Source organism: Falco punctatus (assembly GCF_963210335.1).
Source record: "Falco punctatus genome assembly, chromosome: 14".
NCBI lineage: Eukaryota > Metazoa > Chordata > Aves > Falconiformes > Falconidae > Falco > Falco punctatus.
In genome coordinates, this window is record NC_137594.1 from 11,568,625 (window position 1) to 11,589,624 (window position 21,000).

At 42.8% G+C, this 21,000-nt stretch overlaps 2 protein-coding genes and 1 long non-coding RNA gene across 7 annotated transcripts in view; 1 reads left to right on the plus strand and 2 right to left on the minus strand.

Moving 5' to 3' along the window:
• Window positions 1–5,982, minus strand: part of LOC308053600 — a 35,728-nt gene extending 29,746 nt beyond the window's left edge. The window contains exon 1 of the long non-coding RNA XR_013923688.1: window positions 1,088–5,982. This is a non-coding gene — a long non-coding RNA (uncharacterized lncRNA). The remainder of the gene's footprint in view (window positions 1–1,087) is intronic.
• The window catches only part of LOC308053578 (transcription initiation factor TFIID subunit 4-like), a 152,414-nt gene extending 143,858 nt beyond the window's left edge, over window positions 1–8,556 (plus strand). For both annotated transcript variants that reach the window (XM_080364993.1, XM_080364994.1), the window contains exon 15: window positions 5,978–8,556. In XM_080364993.1, the coding sequence (XP_080221119.1) occupies window positions 5,978–6,145 (168 nt within the window). In that variant the 3' untranslated portion in view covers window positions 6,146–8,556. The remainder of the gene's footprint in view (window positions 1–5,977) is intronic.
• KCTD15 (potassium channel tetramerization domain containing 15) overlaps window positions 7,822–21,000 on the minus strand; it is a 221,981-nt gene continuing 208,802 nt past the window's right edge. For all 4 annotated transcript variants that reach the window (XM_080365034.1, XM_080365033.1, XM_080365036.1 and 1 more), the window contains 2 exons: window positions 17,135–17,440; window positions 7,822–11,474 (listed from right to left, as the gene is read on the minus strand). In XM_080365034.1, coding sequence (XP_080221160.1) covers window positions 11,319–11,474; window positions 17,135–17,440 — 462 coding nt within the window. In that variant the 3' untranslated portion in view covers window positions 7,822–11,318. The remainder of the gene's footprint in view (window positions 11,475–17,134; window positions 17,441–21,000) is intronic.

Below are 21,000 nucleotides of genomic sequence, written 5' to 3' on the forward strand. Positions count from 1 at the left end.
TGCCCCTGCTCTCATTCAGTTTGTGGGGGGAACACTCTCTTAGAGGAAGGAACAGAGGAATAGGTGGTCTGGTTGGCAGTAGATGCCAGGTTCTCTCAGCTGGAAGTTTTTGGTGTGATGCTGTTTTACAGAGCAGGTTTTCAGTTACAACAGTGCTTGCCTATGTGACTTAGCTTACCATTGTAAAGGCAAAGGGCAGGTACATATAAAGCATTCTTCTTGTAATGGCAGCCCATTTCTTTGGGTTCAAATAACATCATGTAATTATAAACTAAAGTGATCCCATCTAAAGAAAAAATTTTCACTGTATCCACGTCTTTGTATGATTTACTTTCCTCTCATTATTTCTTAATATAAAAATTACTGCATGCTGTCTTTGAAATGTTGCAATTGTGTTGGTATTTGAAGTACTTGTAAATACTTGTGCAAATCAGTTTTTCTGATGTTTGTCTGCAGGGCGAGGTGTGTGTTTATGTGCCCAGGGGAAACGAGATGCATTTGCATCCAAGAGGGTGTAGCAAGCCAACGCGTGCCAAAACGGAGTCTGTAGGAACAGTTGCGCTAAAATAGTACAGGATAAAAATGTTTGCAAATGAAGATAACTAGCTTCCAAAGAAATAATGGTATCTAATCCTCCCCGTAAATGTTGCTGATCTGAAGGCCTAAATGATAGCTTTTGGTGATGAATAGTTCTAAAGACACTTGTAAAGCCACCGTATTGTGCATATGAAGATGCACAATCCTTTTGTGGATATAATTATATTTCATATAGTACTGTTAATCTTTGAGGTGTTGACAAACAGTTATTAATTACTTTTCTGTACTTTGGGGGAATACTGATTTAAGGATGTTTTGGCTCTTATTTAATTCAGTGAAATCATTAGTATTAGCCTCAGTAGGTGCTGAATTAAACCCTAAATTATGTGGGACAGCTAATCATACATAATACTATACCTGTTTTTCATGTACAAAGTGCCTCTCAGCCGAAGATCTACTTTATGCAAGTAAACATCATTGCTGCACAGTATCTCCTGAATATTTCTTATGATCCAAAACCTCCTATTCATAAGAGCAGTCTAATATATACCTTATCTTCCCACTCCTCTTCAGTGCACAGAGGTTGGAGAGACGAAATTCCTGGTGTTTTTTTTACTCCATAGATAGCTTGGCTTTGAATTGTTACTGTATGATTCCTACTTTCAGACTTTGGCTTGAAGTGCAAGTCTGCCACGAGGATGTGCCATGTAGCCTGGGAAGAAAACCAGAAGATCTTTTATCATTATTGCCTTGTCTGTCTGGGTCACAGAGAAGCAATAGCCGCAGATCAAGACTATGTTCAAAGGAGAGATGTCAGGACTGAATTGTTTTCTGGTGAAGGAAGGATGGATAAAATATTAAATGCAGTCTTATATTTGCCCTTATCTTTGTGTTTCCTGACAAGAATATCGTACTGTATTTCCGTGGTTCTGTAATTCAGAGCTGAAGGTATATGGGTTTGTGAAAAAATTGATGTAATTGTTCAACGGTAGAAATCATGATCATAAAAATAAGTGTAGATTTTGTATTACATGTGCTTTCTTACATGAAAGCACTTCTATCTCGAGCAAGGAACACAGTACACTTTTGAGAGTTACTAGGTTTAATTTTCATACACCTGCTGCTGTAATTATTGTAATGTAATGCATAAAGACATTTTTACTTTCTGAGCAGTAAGGAAGTTTGTCCATGAAAATTTCAGAAGAGGTGTATCTGTCTCAGCCCTCTTTTCCAGTAGCTTTTAAACCTTTCAGGAAATACTGATCAGACTGGGGGGGGTGGGGGTGGGCAGCAGAAGGGGGTACAGAGGTAGGAAGGAGCTCAAGATTTTAAGTCCCTACAACTTCCACGGAAACTGTTGGCTTAGGTACAGGAAAGAGAGACGTGCTGGTCTCGCCAGCAAGGAGAAGGCTGCAGGATGAGCTCGGCAAGCCCAGGTTTGGCTTGGGGGCCACGTGTCTGCTGGGTGGCTGATGAACACATGCAGCCTGGTGGGTCACCCACTGTGTGGGACACCCACCCCGTGGGACAGCACTTGCCTGGCTGGTGAGGGTGGGAGAAGAGCCGACCACGGAGTAGTTCTGAGACTGTTTTGAAGAAGGTGCAGGTTTGGGAGGTGGGGGGAGGTTGTGACGGGGGAGGGGGGTACAGCGGACTGAGAGTACTTCTGGAGGAGGTAGGAGGTGAGGAATGCTCCGTAGAGGAGCTGGGTTTATTGTGGTAAGCCGTACCAGGGAAACATGAGACATCTGTCAGAAATGAGGCTTCTTTGGCTTCTCTGTGCACAGGACTATTTGTTTTAATTTCTACCCTGTCAGTGTGAGAGTGTATTTCTTTGGCAGGTTGTGGTATATTTACCTAGTGATCTGCCAAGTCTTTGGTCAATATTTTATTTGGGACCGTTTTTACTCTCCTTTTCCAACAGCATGAGTTTCTTCATAGAGGGCCATCATGGAAATAGCAAAGAGGCTGAGATGGATGGCCCAGATCTTGTCACGTCTGGCATGAGTTCAGAAGTGCTTCAACATGTGCACATGGAACCGACAATTACTGTGATTCTTCTTCTTGAGCCATAATTTCAAACTAGGTAGCTTCCAACAGTTGAATTGAGCTTGACAGCTCAATACTTATTTAAAATACTGTAAGCTATATATACATCAGCTGTGCGTATCTGAAGCGCATTAAAAATGCCCATTAAAGTAAACGGACTCTGACTGTTTCAGCGGGTCTTGGATTACAGGTTAACAGAGAGCACAGCGCCATGGCGTTTCTGTAAATTCCTGCATTTGATTTTCTGTGGATTGATTTTTCTCTTCAGTCCCAGCTGGGAGCAGCACTTAGAGGAGGGGGGTGTCTCAGGTAAGCCCCGTTGTAGCCCATCCCTCTGTAGCCCCCCGAGGAACAGGTGTAGCACAGAATCACGCTGTCTGCTGGCTTCCTTGCTGTCCTGTTGGATTTGCAACTGCCGAGTTCAAGGCAGTCACCAGTCACCTGGGTGTGTTACAAGAAAGCAGGACTGAAGCAGCAAGGGAGGAGAGGCAGTGGGGAGGAGGAGAGGATGGGATGGAAGGGGTAAGAAGTCACTATAACTCATGTATGTAAGCAGTCTCAAAGAGGCAGAAAGGGTTCATATATAAATTACTTTTTTTTTTCTGGTCTGGACCATCTGAAATTATAAATAGAAGTTCACTGATACAAAAGCTAGAACTGATGTGTATCTGAGTGGGTGTGATTTGGTAATAGCTTCAGTGTGGCAGGCCAGGAAATAAAGGATGTAAACAATATACAACCATGTATTTTTTTATTAGAGCTTTTATCTTTGTAACTCTTATTAGTTGCCATAGATACAGACAACACCGGCGTTGTTTGGGTTAATGTAAAGTCTCTTATGCTGATCAAAAATGTGATTTTTCTTGAGAAAAATCTGCCTTACTTCAATTCCACTATTCTTGGCAGTTAATTTTAACTATGCTTGCCTCATGTATGTAATGAAAAAATCGTGGTATTTAGTAGTCTGTATTTTTTATGTAGCATCTGCAGAATAATTTTGAGTACAATGCAGCACCAAAAAAAATGGTCTTCAATTTAGAGATCATATTGACAGATATAAATTACTGTTCTGTCGGTTTACAGATGTACTTCTGCACTTTCTAAAATAATTGTTACAATTTTTTCCACCTTGTAAAACAATTACAGAATTTTCAGGTAACTGATGGGCTTACAAGTGCAGTCAGGAAGGTGCATAGCTTAATGCCATGTTATGATGTTGCATTAAGTATATATTCTTCCTACGTAAAAGTTCAGTATCTCAAGTGATAAATGCAGCGAATATGACTTACCACATCTTAATTCCAGCTACTTTGTCCAAATAGAAAGCAGTTATTTGCTGTAAATGTACCTCAACTGATTCAAGAAATGGTTTTGTGTGAAGAAAAATTTAAAAACTTAAGTAGCTTTTCTGTTAATATTTGGTAAGGAAGTGCAGGATGGTTCTAGTCCCGCATGCTGTGGACAGTATTTTTTAAATGTGTTTGAGGTGGCCGCATTTTGTACAAGTGTATTTGTCATTGTTCAGGAGCTGTAGTTAAGGTGAATCTGAAATGAATATTACTTGGGGCAAGGGGGAGAGATGTTTGGGGAACAGAGAAGATTCAAGAAAAATATTTTTGAGGCAGCTTGATTTAAAATAAACATATATACAGTAGTTTCTGGGAGAGTTGGAAACAGTGGCAGCAGCCGTGGCAAAGTGAGTGCATGAGCAGAGTGCAGGTGAGAGGCAGCTTAAGGTAGGGTATAGTTCCAGACCTGTAGAAGATAAAGAGTACGAGTTTAAACGCTGCTGCTGCTTTCAGGAATGCAAAGCGTTTTTGTGTAAAGGCTGAATTCAGAGCACTGCTAAATAAATGGACTGTGCACTGGGGATGTGTCTGGCTTCAGCATGGATGAGCAACCCTTGCAGCTGCAGCACATGCTTTTCCTATGAGCAGTGAGGTTAGGTGGTGAATCAATTAATCTATTAACAAAAACTACTCTGTACTGGAGAACAGAATCCCTCAGATCAATTACTCATGTGGCTCAAAGGTTGTGGGCTTCTCCCTCTCTTGCCTGCAAGCTTAGCCACATTCATTTCTCTACGTTAGGCCTTTTGTGTTTGCGGTTACAAGAGAATAGGATTTGCCCCACTAATGTAATTTAATGATCAGGTATAGGAGAAGTAACTTGAATGGTATAGTTCTGCAAGGAGTCTGACTGCTGCTACACGGGGAGAAAAGTAACAGAGAAGACTGCCATGTCTTACTTGCAATAAGCCATCTATGTTTCTCCTACGAACTTTCAGTAGTAAAATTACACTTAACTGTATTTTTAATGGCTAGAATCAAGATCCTACAATATGAATTTCCTGGGGAACGAGAGGTAGGTTATTAAGAGCAACAGTAAGTGATTTTGGGATTTTAAAAGTATTGACAGCTTTGCCAGATGTCTTAGAGGTTTGAAAGGTAATTTAAATCTTTTTAGAGGTTGGAACCTATTTTTCTAAGTTAGAACATTTTATTTTGCCAGAAATCAATTGGAATTAATCAAAACAATGGTCTCCTAAGGATGAAAAAGGGGTTAAATGTGTGTGTGTGTGTGTCAGGTTTCGGTTTTAAACTCAACAAGACTGCAGAGACCCTGTAATTACATCCTTTCAATTTCTAAATATTCAGATCACAGTGTTCTCGGGCCCGGGTTGTGAATTTTCTGTCTATATAGAAAGCCAGGATGAGGTATGTAGTAATTTAGTACCATTGAATCCATTTAAAGACTTTATCATCGCGTGGTCCGAGTCTTTGTGATTTTTCTATGTAATTTTCCATCTCTCAGCTGAGCATTGGTTGTGTACTTGAGCAAAATTGTTCAGTACCTTCCCACACTAAAGCCTTTCTCTTCAGCAGTTCCAGAGGAGAGAATCGGGTCCCCGTGGGACTTGCAGCTGCCGAGGTTATTGTAGTAGCAACATCCTGATACACCACTCACCTTTCTCCAGTCCTAGATCCAGGCTGTTGGAGTAGGACGGTGTGCATGTTTGATCCACTAAAGATGGCTTTATCTGCTGCATAGTATTGTCCTTAAAAGGCTCCTGAAATTAAACTGATCAAATAGGTCAACGGTTTACATGACCGTAGCAGGAGAATTGGTCAGACATATTTGTCTCGAGTTGTAAATGAACAAGGTCTGGCCTCACATGCGTTTTCACTTGAGTTCCTTTACTCAGGTTAACTTGGTGAGACTCAGAAGAATAGAGGGGGAAAAAATCTTATGTAATACTTTCAGAATTAGGCTCATAATAATCCATTTAAGAGGCTTAAAATTATCCAGCAGTTAGTACTTGTAAACCTGAGAGTACGAGGAAACTCCTTACTGTTGCAGGACTTTTGACTTTGCTGTGTTTTCTTTGCAGGGTCTCGGTATGTCTGGTGGCAGCCAGGCTGGCTTGGGGACCCCTTCATCCAGGCAGTATGCACGACAGAAAATAACTCGCGTAAACCTCAGGGACTTCATCTTCTACATGGAACAGGAAAGAGAAATGAGCCATTCTCTCCTGCTCTATCGAGCTTTGCTTAAATAAAGCCAAGAATTGTACTGATTTCTCCATACAGAAGCTCAACTTGCATTGAAAAGCTGTCATTTTAATGTGCCTTCTATTTTTTTCAGAAGTCAATGTTCCAGTAATTTTGTTTTGTAAAATTGTCACATGCAATAAATCCCCTTTATGTAAAAAAAAAAAAAAATACTATAAAAAACACAAAAAAAAATGTGCAAAAGGTTTTCAAATGTTAAATCCACAGATACAACCAATATCAAAGTCTTGCTCCACTTGGCCATTTTAGATAAGGCTGAAGTAGCTGTCGTTGAAGTGACGCAAATGGGAAGACTGCGGCAATGGCTCACCTAAACCATCCCACGGCAAGGAGGATTGGGACAGGTTCACAGGGTTGGGACCTAACCGTGGTGTCAACCTGTATGTTCACGTACGGTGCTGGTTTTGTTTTCTTCTTAGTTTTACTAGCACTCTTTCCACTCACTAGCCATGGCGATACCTGTTGTTATTTTAGATGAGTTGTAATTGCAATTTTTTGCACAGCGAAGAGAATAGCCACTGCACACACTCACAGATTTTACACATTTAGGATTTTTGCTTTTACTGCACAGCTCATTTCCTGAGTCAATTGCTGAACCAAATCCGAAGTGTATGAAATCTGTGTGTTTGGGTCCCAGCTTAGTTACCTTGACTAGCTTCCAGTTGTTTTCTAAATCTCTTCAACCTTTTGCACATTTGTAGCAACTGGTTAGTAACATGATTCAAAGTTGCGTTTTATTTTCTAAAAAATATGTTAATTTATTTATTGCAAAGAGTATGGTTTAATGGTGGTTTTAAAAGAGAGTATTGTTCAGTAAAGATTTTAGAGTATTCTATATGGATTTTTAAAGTCACTGTTAAGTTTTTTGGGGCCACTTCCACTCTTGGAGAATCCCAAGAGCAGGGGCGACCCCCGGCAGCCCGGTGCCGTGGGGCTGGCAGGGCAGCGCCACGTGGGACTGGCGATGCCTTTGCCTTGGACGATTGGACCCGAGGACTCCAGTCCAGAGAGGCTCATGAATAAGCGTGTGACTTTAAGCATAATGAGTAGTTTTAAGTACTTAAAGGTGGGATGAATGCTTTTTAAACACTTTGCTGAATTGGAATTTAAGAGGCCTGCACTAAAGCCAAGTGAAGTTTAGTGTGAGTCTTTTAAATGGCATGGGGATAGGAATATTGAGCAGGCAGGTGGGCACAAGTTGTACTTCAGACATAACAGTATTATCAGTAACCATGGAAGGGAGACATTTGCTTATTTATCTTTTCAATTTTTACTATGTTATGCTTGCCACTTTTTTGAGGCAATATTTTTTTTTTGATGGGAAACCATAGTGAAAGCACAAATAGAACTATTTGTCCAATAGTTTTAAAAACAAAAGTTTTAATTATTTTTTAAGGTTTATGAAAAGCAGAAGAAAATTTATACTGCTGCTATTTAGCCAAAAGATTATTCATAAGGTATTTAAGGCCAGGAAGTGTAAAATTATGTTTTAAATGTATTGATAATTTGTACATATTGTTTATAAAGGCCTTGTGTTTATTAGAATTACGTTATTTTGATGATTTCTGTACATACTCGTAAATACCCCCAATTTGTGTGAAAACATACTCCCTTATTTGTACTTATTTTGTAAAGAAATAAAACAATTTACTAAAGTAACACATCGAGTGACATACAGTATTAATTTATCAAACATGAATTTCACATTGTCTTGTAGTTCTTAAGCACTGTTCAGAAACATTTTGCATTAAAATATTAACAGAATACCCACAAAGAAATATTAAAACCAAATACTTCAATGTTTTGTTGTGCTGATTCTTATCCCTTGTCAAACATCTAATAAAATTGTCAACAAACCTCGATGTAATTAATACAGTGAATGAATGCACTCAACAGTTGCTTTCTCAAAAGCGATTAGTCCAATAAGCACAACATAACATTCTCTTTCGCTTTCTTTCCGAGACTTGGGAGCACAGTGGTGTAACAGGGTTGTACACAAAGTGCTAGTGAAAACTCATGTTCTTCAAGCCAGTTTCAGTGCTCAGCAACAGCGAATCGGAACAGTTTTGTTCAATCGAATTAGGTGAAAAACCGGGCTGCATTTACTTTTTGGCCTGCATAACAAAACCATTTGCTGGCTGCGCACCACAGCTTTGCTGGAGTTTCTATGGTAGTTTAAAACCTGTATTAGCGATGCTGAGCAATGTTCTTAATTAAGTTATGTTGCTACGGTTTAAGGCCAGAAGTAAAAATTCAAATCGGTTTTTGCTGATATTGCTGCCTAAAAATATAGGGAAATAAGTAAAAAAGATATAAATGAAACTGTAATAAACTTTAAATAAGTGACCTGAAGTTACTAACTAAAAGAACATGTCCTAGCTTAACTTTTTTTTTTTTTTTTTAAAGGCATATTTCTTCTAACGAAGTGATTGTTTCCACATGTCTTCCTTGCCTTAGCGCTATTTTGCAGTCAATGTTGTGATGTCATGGCTCAAACTTTCCATCTCAAGTTCACATTTAACTTGGCTGGCGCAGCCTGGAACCCTTTACGATGCCACTGTAGCAAGCTGCCCTAAGTACTGGAGCTGCTTTATTGAGCTATAAAAAAAAATACGGTAAACACCAAACTGAAGAAAAACAAACCAACCAACCACAAATAACTTGCAATGTTCTACGCCTATCTAAAAGCATCATCCTGCTTCCAAGGTGGCGGGGGCCGCCTGCCTGCACCTTCGGCGGGAGCTGGACGTGCTCAGCACTCGGCGGGGACTCGGCGCCTGCAGACAGCCCCAGCAGACCTGAGTACCAGTGGCAGAACTGGGCCCCTGTGAGTAAATGTAAACGTGAGGTGTTGGCCTTTCTCCCCTGGCTGAGAGGTAACGAACGGAGAGCGTGCGCCACCGACGAGCGCTCAGCCGCGCTCCTGCGGGCTCTCCCGGTGCGGGAGGGCAGGACAGAAGCGTATGTCGGCTAAATCAAGAAGCCGAACAGATTATTTAAGGATACTTTGAACTGAAAGTAAACTCAACGTCTGAAAGTAATAAATAAACCACTTTTTTTTTTTTTTTTTTTTTTTCCTTTTTGTAAGACATGGCTACATTAAGCTGAATGGATAAAGGCCAGAGGAGACGCAATCAAAAATTCTCACCTCTTTCAAACAACATGGGAGATACAGTGAGTGTTCCACCCTACTTGCTTATTTTTGATCATTTACTTTACAGAAATGTTTATGGCATGAAGTACTGTATAAGAAATGTGCATACACAAATACATGACAATTATACGTTAAGTTCTTTACAATATTAAATGTATAATATACAATTCTACAGATATCTTACATACAAAGGTGAATGTTGTGCCATATATTCAAATATGGCAATGCCTAGCAACTTTAGAATGTTGTACAAGTATAAAACCACAAAATAAAATAACTTTACAACTCTTTTAAAGTAGACAGATTTGCTCAACTGTTCTGCTAAGTTAGCAGGCCAACACGTATCGGCTAAGATTTCCAGAAGAGATCTTCGAGTTGGGTAACCAAGATAGAAAACACCTGCAGAGGTCCGATTTTCCACGGACAGGTATCCAGCCCTTTTCCAAAAATTAGACCCCTGCCTAGGCTGTACCTTGGATAGTCAGTACAGCTCATCACTTTTGAAAATAATAGTCTTAAACACGATTTTTGTTATTTTGCCCTATTGTAATCGTTTGGCATGAAAGAATCGTTGACCACTTAGTACTCTGTCCCTTGTTCCATACGGCTGTATTTATGCATCTAAAAAGAGTTTTAAAATTCAGCATCTACAACAGTATTCTATAAATTAACTTGGGCGAAACTGAATTGTGATTAACACATGAATTAGTTATTGAGGACCCAATCATGCTAAATAGCAATAAACAGGATTTAGCAGAATGCTATTTATAACCTTGCACCTGCAAGCACGGTGCCGTCTCCTGAGTTAGGAAGCCCTGCAAGTCAGAGTCGATGCCGATGCGGGGGGAGCAGTAACCCCCTGCAGACAGCGGGCTCGGTTACAGAGAAAACTGTGCAGATGGAGGGCGGCTACGGAATCGGTACTGTAATCATAGTTTAAAATAATAGAGGGAAAACAATCTAAACCAAAGGTGGACTGCTTTCATCGGACAATGGCAGTAGAGGGTTTTAACATCTTTTTGCAAAAATTCCAGACCCATAAAGAGTAGGCTCGTCCAAAATTCTTAATGTTTCCTCCTAAATGTGGGCTTGTAACATGGTTAGTAAGTAACAAGGGGTGACAGAGCTTGCTTGGCAGAACCACGCTTCTTGGCTGATGCAAAACATTTAACAGTTTCTGAGTCAAAACAAGACTGGCTTTAAGAGAACTATAGCTCCACGTGTAGGTATGTGACCCTCGTGTGATGGTGGATGGCATTTCATTTTGTGCTTCCAGATCCCTACTTTTGCAAATATTGCCTTAACTGGCCTTGCCAAATTTTTTGTCGCTTTTTTGTTTCGTCTGTTGTGGGGGTTTTTTTAGTACTGAGCACCAGTTGACTATAAATTGGTCCTTTTCTAGTTCTGGATTCTGTCCAGAGAGAGATATTTCAGTTGGAAATGTTGTATAAAAATAAGCCATTTGCTAGCATGAGTGAGTACAATCACAGAAGTGTAATGTAATGTATGGAGGTGTAAAGCACGTCTGATATGAAGGAGGTGCGGCAGTCAGGGAAGATACTCAGTGCAGTTTTTAGTGTACCATCTTCCTCGCCCAGGTGCCCACTTCCACGCGTCACAGCATCGGGGTATCGTTGGAAAGGCTGACAGAGCCGTTTCTCCTGCTGATCTATTCAAATTGCGTTAACTGGTCTTTCTGCAGAAGTCCGATCTAGGGTCAGGGGTTTGTGAAGCTTTGTCTTTTTCACCACCACAGCTGTTCAGCCCAAAGTACATTCCCAGCAGGCCTGGTACGCTGAGCATGCTCAGGAATTTCATCGTGAAAAACAGACAACTGGTTTTTCAAATGCATTTCATGGCTGGCTATGTGACAGGTAGTTTCAGAATACCACTAATTGGCAACATAAAGTCAAAATCTGTTTGCTAATACTGTTTTGCAAATCCTTAGTGTTTCACATAAGGGACTATTAAACGCTTCTACGGTTACAAAGGAGTACGGGTAGGGTCTAGTCCAGGGGCTCCTGTTTTATTCTGATTGTTGGGGTAGGTTGTGGTCGTCTGTCTTCGCGACACAGCACGTATTCACTGAACTGAGAGGAATCCACCCCACCACCGCATGAAGCTGCCACGTTAAATCCCTTCTGAAATAATCTTTCGAGCACCTGCAATGTGGGGGGAAAAAAATCAGATTATTATTTAGCAAATTTTAGTGATAAAAGCATTCAGAGGCACCGGATCCAAATGATGGATTTAGTCTTTCGAGTCTTTGTTGAATGAATATTATTCAGCTATAATTCTATAACTTATTCTTAAATGACTACACTGTGATTAAAGTCTCGCTCTCAGCAAACCTCTGTAGAAAACAAAAATTAATCAAACAAATAAGTACTCTGCAGAGCAGCTTAGTACACTATATAGTAAAAACTGGACTGCGGTTATATTGATGCTATCTCTTACTGCTTATAGAAAGCTACACAGGGTTTAGGTCGTAATAAGAAGTGCCCATTATTCATCAGTAATATGAACAGTCTTACAGAAAGTGGCTGAAAACATTTCTCAGCTCTTCTTTGGCAGATGAAAATGGATCAGGAGCCTGAGTGACACTTCTACCAGATCTTCACGGAAATCGCAGCTGTGATTTTCCCTTGCTGGAAGGGAGCGCTGCTTTTAGCAAAGCACGGCAGGGACGGGATGTGGAGCCAAGACATGGACAATAGGGAAATGTTCTGGCCCAGAAAGAGGTTAATTTGTATTGCCCAAATATGTATTTTCTCTTTCTCCTTCTAAAGAAAAGTTGGTGCAATTTAGATGCATAAATTTAAGGAGCCCAGAGGCAACTTTAATTTCTGAGACTGTCACACAGCACATTACCCTAGGATATACTGATCTTGGCAATATGATCGGGGCCGTGTTTTCACATGCGTGAGCGTGTTGATATACGGTTTCCCAGCAGAGCAGGATGCACACAGACTTTGCTCAGCATTGGGTGAGAGCCGATGCCAGATCCACCTTCGGCAGATCTGCAACGCACAACCCACCGGAGGAGATGCCATGCTGCCTCCCTCCCGCCGGCTGCTCTCCTGAGTCCAGGGCAGCAGCCTGGAAAGATGGTTCCTGTGTTTTCTCTACTGATAAATGCCACCAAGAGGAGCAGCCTGCACTGTTCTGGAACAGTCTCGCCAAGGTGCTGTATCTGTTGCTACAGCACACAGGCCCACCGCGCTGGGCAGTGAGCCTGATGACTGACTAACCCTGCTGAACCTGGGGACACCAGCATCCCATGGGGCAGCTGTCTGCCACCCGCAGCGCCAGGGACTAACCTAGCTAAAAACTTGTTCACTCAGCCTAGAGAAGTCTCTAAGCAATACGCCAGCCTTCGGACGGAGTCAACTCGTACACTTTCAGGGGGTTATGTCATAGAAAGAATTTTACGTTTTTCTCGGTTTTACTGGCCCTGCGAGCACTTCAGCAGTTCCCCCTGCTGCAGCAGTACTTGGAAGCCTGATGTTTCCAGATCCGCACTACAGATCTGCACACCAGCCTGCTGCCCTCGCACACAGACGCACGTGAGGCCACGGTGCACTTCTTAGTGCACCATTCCTTGTGCCTGAATGTTGGCTTTGCTTTCCCCAGAAGCACCAGCTTGGAGCCTTTATGAAGGGTAGCTGATCTCAAAGGGACAGCTGTGTCCCAGCTGGTGTCGCAGTGCAAGGCAAACCACGGCAGCAGCATGTGCTGGTCTTAATCCGTGGGAATCCCCCTTTGAGGTCACCTGTGCTACCCATCTGCATTTTAATCTGCGGTAACTAAAACCTTGTACTTGCTACCCTGGCTGCTGAGGAGAGGCGAAGGAGCGGAGCTGCTCTAGCACAGCTTTGCCTAAGCCGTGCTGAATCTGCGGGGAATCCGCTTGCCTGAGGAGCTCTGCCTGGCCCTGGGACACAGGGACTTAACGTCCTCAGAAAGTCTCATCTGCCAAATCTCACTGACTTTTGCCCTGATTTTCATATACTGTAAGTAAGTTGTAGAACTGAAAGACCAAAAAAGCACTCCAGTGTCTGGAGGAAAAACGAACCTGGAGAGATTAAAAGAAGGGGCGGGAGAGCGGTTATCAAAATACATTCAAAAGAGAGAGAGAGAAAGGTTACAACTCGTATTTGTCTGGGCTGTATGCAGCCTGTAGGACAGAAATGGGGTGCAGACCCTAACACTTGTGCCTGCTCAAATAAGAAGGCAGGAGTCTGGGAGGGAAGGAGGGATAAGATGTTGTCAGACTGCTGTTTCGCAGGCTAGAGTGTATTTTGACTGTATTACGTACCCCTGTTCCTAGACCCAGCAAGACAAAGACGAGAGGCAACCCAGCCACAGGAAAGGAGGCTTCTTCCATTTAACTGGACAGCAAAACAGCGGATCGACAGGTAAGATTTCAGAGAGAGACGTGACTTCAAAATCCTTGCTAAAAATTTTTTTTACAATCAATTTGCTTGTAAGACAAAACAAGCAGAGGGGTGCCCTTGGCTTGCCTCGGTCCAAAGCCGTGGAAGGCTGCACGCTCTGTACCGAGCCAGCTCTCTGCAGCCAGACAATCCAGGTAGACATTACACCTTAGAGCACCGCACGCAGAACAAAGCGATCAGTTTTTGCTACCTACGCGCTTGAAGGACTAGACTGCAGGCTATAATCTAGTGTTAAAAACCTTGGTATCATCAATTTTCTCAGCAAGAAACAAAACAGGCCAAATCCTGTAAACAATGCAGAGAATGTTTAAATACTGTCGAGTTTTAAGTGTAACTTGGATGAAGTTGAGCTCAGGTCTATGGAGAAAGGCTGCCGAAGGCTGCTTCCACGTGCGCTGAGCACTGTTTGTATGCGCCAGTGCGTACACAAGACTGAACGGCACGTGGAACATGCACAGATTTAAAGGCCATTTAGTGAATTCGGCTCTATGCACGTTACTTTTTCTGAAGGTAAGATACAGACAGAGGGAAACCAGCGAGTATCTCTGAATCGAATCAGAGCTACTTTCCTGTAAATCTCCAAAGAGAATATGCCAAGAAGGAAGTGAGTATCAGCTGTGATTCTCCTACGTACAGGGAGACTGACACACAATATTAAACACAGGATTTGTGCTAGGATTTAATATACCCTGTCTTCCAGTATTCCAAGCACATCTGACTTTGTTGGAAGGTTTTCCAAATGGAAACATGATACTTCACTTACTGCATTTCATTTAAATTTTGCAGAATACTAACAAATACATTTTTAATTATGAAGACTCGATGTTCAACATATACAAGCGTCACAGAATTTTCTCTAAGGTAAGCTCATGTATCTCAACCAGAACCTGTTGCAAGGAATTGAAAAAACTTGTCAGTTTTAAGAAAACTCTATACCTATATGTAATTACATATATATGGGTATTACATTCAGAGTTACTATATTTTTTTGGCTAGCACTACCTAATCAGTGTGGACATTCTTTGTTTTACATGCACAGTTTTTGACACAAAACATTTCATGAAAATATGTTCCAAAGATCCAGAGGATCTATAAATACTGCAATTGTGCTACCAAATACATTCAGCGGGGCACAGGGAGACAAAAGCGATGCACCTCAGCAAACAGCAGGCAGACTTACTGTGTCACTCTTTGAGATTCTTTGGAAATGATTCTGCTCTTCCAACCACCTCCCCTCCTAACCCGTCTCCCTTAAGTCTGTGCATTTGCTTCACTGTGCTTCCAACTTCTGACTTAATCTTGTTTTGCAAAAAAATCCTGGGAAGGGGAAGGGCAGCAGCTAAGCACTGACCAGAGTCCATCAGAGCCAATGATAATTAGCTGCTGATTTCATCAGCATTTGGTCTCAGCAACGCATCATTTTCCAGAAAGTGTTTGAAAACACTTTCTATTAATTATATAGTAAAATGATGTAATTTAGTAAAATGATGTAATTTAATAATATTATTTACACTGCAGACTCTTTGACAGAATTCTTTTTCACAACATGAACATGCGAAGAGACTCTTTGATTCTGTCTGAATTTTGACTGAATTCAAAACACATTCAAATAATCACAATAATTAGCATTAAACTTTTACTACAAGCACACATTTCCTGCCAGTACGCCACCTCGGATAAAACAGAGCCAAGTGCTCAGCCATGTGGGCATCCAGCACTTGGACTGGCGGCTTGCAGTGCTGAGCCCCTCAGCAGCTCGCAGTGACCCTCGTTTGTTTTAGTTTTTCTAATTTCTTGCATGCACCTATCACATGAACAGCATGGCTGAGACATGAACACGCTTCCCTGTCCACTCACCTTAGCTAAACTGCAGCTGCTCCCTTCTCCACCCAGCACAGTGATGAATTCCAGTGATGGCCTCCGACCCACCTCCAGCCGCCTATTTTTGGGGCAGCCCACTCTAAACCTTGCCAAACATGACATTGCTAAGGACTGTGCAAAATTAACCACAGGCATTGGACTGTTGAAAGTTCAACCAAATCAAACACTTGGAAGTCTTGAACCAAAAACTCCCCAAAAATAGCTAGATTTAGAATGGTTTCAGACAAAAGCATCTATTGGTGCACAATGCACCAGGGAACGCTGCCCAGAGGCATCAGTGTCAAATGCAGGTTGTTAAAACAGCTCCATCCACCTTTACGTGTTCTGGAAACTGAGGGTCTCCCAAAAACGTTGTCAGCTGGCAGCCTGGGGGATGGAGGGCGCCTCAGCATGCTGCACAGTAACACCACAGGTGAGCAAGGGCTCCAGGCTCCTGCCCTCCCCTGCTATTACGCCTCCCTCCCCAACCTGTCTGGCCAGCCTGTCCCACGGGCCAGTTCTTCTGCGGGTATTTGCCCACAGGGAGCTTTATCAGGACCACTATGGCATTTCCCACAGCCCAGTTAATGTCTGCAGCCACAGCCCATCTGCAGGGGACGGTAACTTTGGAAATATTCCCCTATAGGTTGATTTCACGTTCCATAATACAAGTGTCTGCAGCGTAATTTAAAGGCATATGTGCAAAAACCAAGAGCTCTGTTTTGCCCTTGTTAATTAAGGGACAAGTAAACAGCATCATCACCAGCGTTCCTTCTCCGCAGCCCAAGGATGGCTACACCACCAAAGCTTTGGCGCAGTGGCGGTCATCCCTTGTGAAATGGCATTTCTTGCCCATGAGGCTGCTGCCTAAACACAAGCCACCTATTTATTTCTGCTACCATCCACCTATCTGTCCAGTTATCTTCTTTTGTTTCAGATGTTTAATTTTAAACCTAATGTCAAAACTCTGAGTATAAAATGAAATACATTTTGTTTAAAATACTCTGGGCAATTTTTATAGAACATCCTTTTGAAAAAAAAAAAAAAAAAGTGCAGAGATCAATTTTTTTAAGTCCATCCCGCAGGCACCATCATTTAATTATGAGTGAGACATAAATTATGCATTTACACATTGTTGCATTTTCTATAAAATGGTGTGGAGATTTTTTTTTTGTAGTTTTTGGAACTCTCTCTTTCTTCCTGGGGGCACTTTGGAGGAAAAAAAAACTGCCGCAGGCTATACATTGATGAAAAAATTAGCATTTATCAGTATAACACCATTATGAGACCAGCATGGCACTAACATACACAAAATCTAAATCTAGTTTTCTGCTTAGACTTAGGAAAACCTGAAAGACTGTGATCTCACCAGGCAGAAAATGTCTCCTTGCAGTATAAGCACTGAAGGTAATTGGGCAGAAGCAAATAATTTGCATATAATTGAACAAGAAATAATAAAAAAAACACCCCAGCAAACAGATGAGCCAGCACCGAAAGGACATTACCTGCACTGAATTCAACCGGCAGTATCCATTCAAAGGAAACCTAATAACATGGGTAGGGTCCTGGTTCCAGCCTGCATTTACGGAGTTGCACATGACGTCCCCAGTCTCCGGGAAGATCTCTTCTATTAAAGCTTTCTCCCCGCTCAATGCAATTCTTTCCCCCAGATCTGGAGTCACTCTTACGACCAAGCAGTCACAAGGCTGGAAATGTTTCCTTTGTTCTTTCTCTTGTTTCCATCGCTCAAGTTCCTTAATCATTGGCTGCAGCTGGTAATACTTTGCTTCTTCATATAAAAGATTAAAGTCCTGGGAAAAAAAAAAAGAAGAGAGGGAGAGAGAGAAACTAGAAATGCTTATAGTTCTTTTCTAAAAATGAGTATTTTCCTGTTTGACCTACTTAGGCTTATGTATTGTCAGCAAGAGTGCAAAGGCAACAGGTATCCACATACTTTGTCTTCGTCTTACACCTACATAGAAAACCACACCGTGTTAGTGTTGAATCTATTTGAGCTGACCGTGAAGTTCCCATTGCACTGAATTATTCTTTCATTTATGATCCCACAAGCTCAATGCCAGAAGGCTTTACTTTTGGATTAAGAAATCAAAATCACTGGTTGCAATAAGCAAAGCCTGCTGATGTAAGAGATGATGTCCTGAGCCCCAATCTGCACTCTTGGCCTCAGATACTCACTTCTGATCTTACAACAGAGTGTCTGGGACTTCGCTGTCACCTCTCGCACACATGTTATAAGACAGAGATGTCGGTTCAGCTTCACTTTTCATCTGTCTGCTGAGTCTGAAATTCCGCTCAGCTTCTCCCTGCATTTCATGATTATTCATGTATTTAAAGCATACTTTGGAGCCTGGTAAATTATACAGAGGTAGTGACCATCCTGTTGGCTGGGAGCTCAGCTATGCATTCCAACAACTTAAAAGAAACAGCTCTCCCCAGCCATTTGTCCACCAGCTTGCTTGGGCTTTGGGCAATTCAAATTCCCAGTTTGATGCAATTCCACGTTTATTGACTGAGATGTCTTCTGCACATCCTGCTTAATAACTTTTCATCAGATTTCCAGCAGATCTTCCCACCTCAGCTTGAACACATGACAGTATGTTGAGGCAAAGGGTGTCAGCAGCCCCCCGACCCGAGGAAGCAGCCGTGCCCACCAGACCAAGCCAAAGAAAGGGGGAAGGCCCCAGCAGGCAGTTTGCTTACACTGGCTCACCAGCTCCTTCAGCCCCCCGAAGGGAAGAGGAGCAACAAGAGCACAGCACCAGCTCCTCTCTGCAAAGACCTGCCGTTTGCTTTCCTGGCTCCTACACCTGCTTACAGATGGAAATGCTGCACCGCAGGCACAGTGAATGCATTTTGAGGAGTATGCTGCAGGTCAGCACCTGGACAGAAAGGCCCATTCTCCACCACTGCAATGCAATGAAGTGAAAAAATCAAAAGAGTGAAATGACTTGGAATGATTTGGACTGGAAAGAAGGGCATGACAAGAAGTAACTGGGAAACGAGCACCAAAATTGCATGAAAAACAATGGCAGTGCTGCTGCTCCAGGACTCGGGGAAGAGGGGAAATCAAAGGCCAATGAACATGCAGCACAAAAAGGTGCAACTCTTCATAGAGCCTTGGAATTAACCTGCAAAATCTGCTGCTGCAGGATACTGTTGAACCAAAGCAGTTAGCTCTGTTCAAATTTGGCACCACAGACCCACCCCGGCAGTGGAGAGGTGCTCCTTCACCCCAGGGCTGCCTGCAGCCTGGAGATGTATGAATATTCACGGTGACACCGGCAAGGTTATCACATTACAAAAGGGACATCCAATCCTTTACATCTCTTTGATGTCTGGTAAGGCTGGGACAACACACACACACCACTAAGGGAGAAAAAAGGACTGGAGAAGGCGCAGAGAGGAAAAAGGGATAAGAGCAAGCCGGAAGAAATGGCACACTCCTGGGAAGTAGCTGGAAGATGAAAAACAACAGGAAGATTAAAGAAGAAATCATACAGAAAGCACGCTGCAAACAACTGGAGTTGGGAACAGGCCAGACAAAGAGGTGTGGAGACTGGCTGCATCACCTGGTCCTGGGTAGACAGCATCAGACCCGAAGCCTCGTCCCCGATGGAAGGTATTTCCCCCCCTCCCCAAAATCTGCACCCTCTGCTGAACCATTACTGCTTTTCTCCGCTCACCAGTGAATCCCCCGGGTTACTGAGTATGGGATTGGTTTAAATCTACAGAGATTAGTGGCCTAAATTAAAAAAACAACCCCTGTCCCAAACTTTCCAAAATCTTCCTGTGGGACACTGGAGCAACACAGTCCACCACCTAACTGCGCTCATTACAGAGGTGTGTGCAGGGGCCCATCAAACGTTCACTGGGCATCTGCTGGTCCCACGTATCTCTCTTTTGAGCAAAGGAAAACATGCAGTGGTAAGGGAAAATGTAATGCTGTAGAGCAGCGAACAGGAGCAGCTAGTGCTTCCTGAAGGCAATGGTAAGTCTCTCACTGTTTTCAGTAGGTCCTGAAAAATTAGTTGTAGAATATCTGTCTTCATTGTTACTACAAGGTATTGTTTGTAAGGTCAATCAAGTGAATATGTGCTAAGAAAAGTCAACAGTAAAACCCAGAAGAGTTGGTACGGTGATATAAAAACCAAGTCCTTCATTTCTGCAAGCAGAGAGGGGTACAGTGCTCCTGAGGCTGGAAGCCAAGCCCATGACATTCATGAGAGCCTTTTCGACTGACTTCACTGGGCTTTGGGCTAGGCTGGCAGTATCCTGAATCACAGGAGTTCAACGGTCCAGCACCCCCGGACCAGAACGGTAATGTCATACAGCAAGCAAAACCAGGATCGCACTGCCTCTGCCTCCCCACAGCCAGCCATGAGCCCACGGCATCAAATCCAGCTCTAGTGACTCCTGCCAGCCACCGTTTCTCCTAAAATAAACAAGATCAGGTTTACATTCTGATACAATTTCATGATAAGACTAGTTTTCAAATGAAACAGCTCTTCTGCTACCGTTCCCAGAACAATGCAGCCACGCTTCAGCTGCTGGCCGTGTGGAAATGGGGCTGTGCTGGGGCATCGCGTGCTCTGGGATGAGGTGTGCACCTGGCCACCACTGCCTGGGTTAAGCCAAGGTATTTGGGTAGGTGTCTAAAATAAGCCTCTCATCTCCATGTCCGTTCCACTCTCGGGTTGAGCACAAATATGCTGGAAAGGGTTCTGCAGCTGGAAGAAGGGGGTTGTAACAGGAGCTGGGAATCTGAGGTGTGCTGGTGCGAAGGGGCAACGTGCATGTGCGGCGTGGGGGAGTCTGGGCACTTATTATCAGGCAGTGGCAATGAGGGAAATGTGTAGCGCTGTACCAAGTAGAGGGGATAAAAAATTGTCTTCTGCTAGGTAAGAGGAAATTCATTGCTGTCGACTAGTGACAGCGCCGGGAAGGGACACCTTCCCACCGAGTCACTTGGGCACCACTAAGGAATGTCACAATGTATTTACGGAGGGAAGAGGATTTTGCAAAACCAGGAAGAACGAACAAACAGCTCACAGTCTGGGGGCCTGGTTCTCTAAAGGCTGCGCTCGCACAGGGTAACGGACTCAACACACCGTTAAGTACATCATCTTCTCAATTCAGGTTTGATACACTGTTTGGAGAACTGTGTATCTTGTGACCGGACTGGAAGCAATGCCCAGCCCTGGACTGTCTACCAAAAATGTCCAGGTAATACTGACACAGGAATTTCCACTCTGCACTGTAGATGTACAACTCTACCCTGACGATTTGCAAAAGTTTAACATGAAACATGAAGCAGAAGAATTCAGTCCACCAGGGACCTCGCCAGGGATGT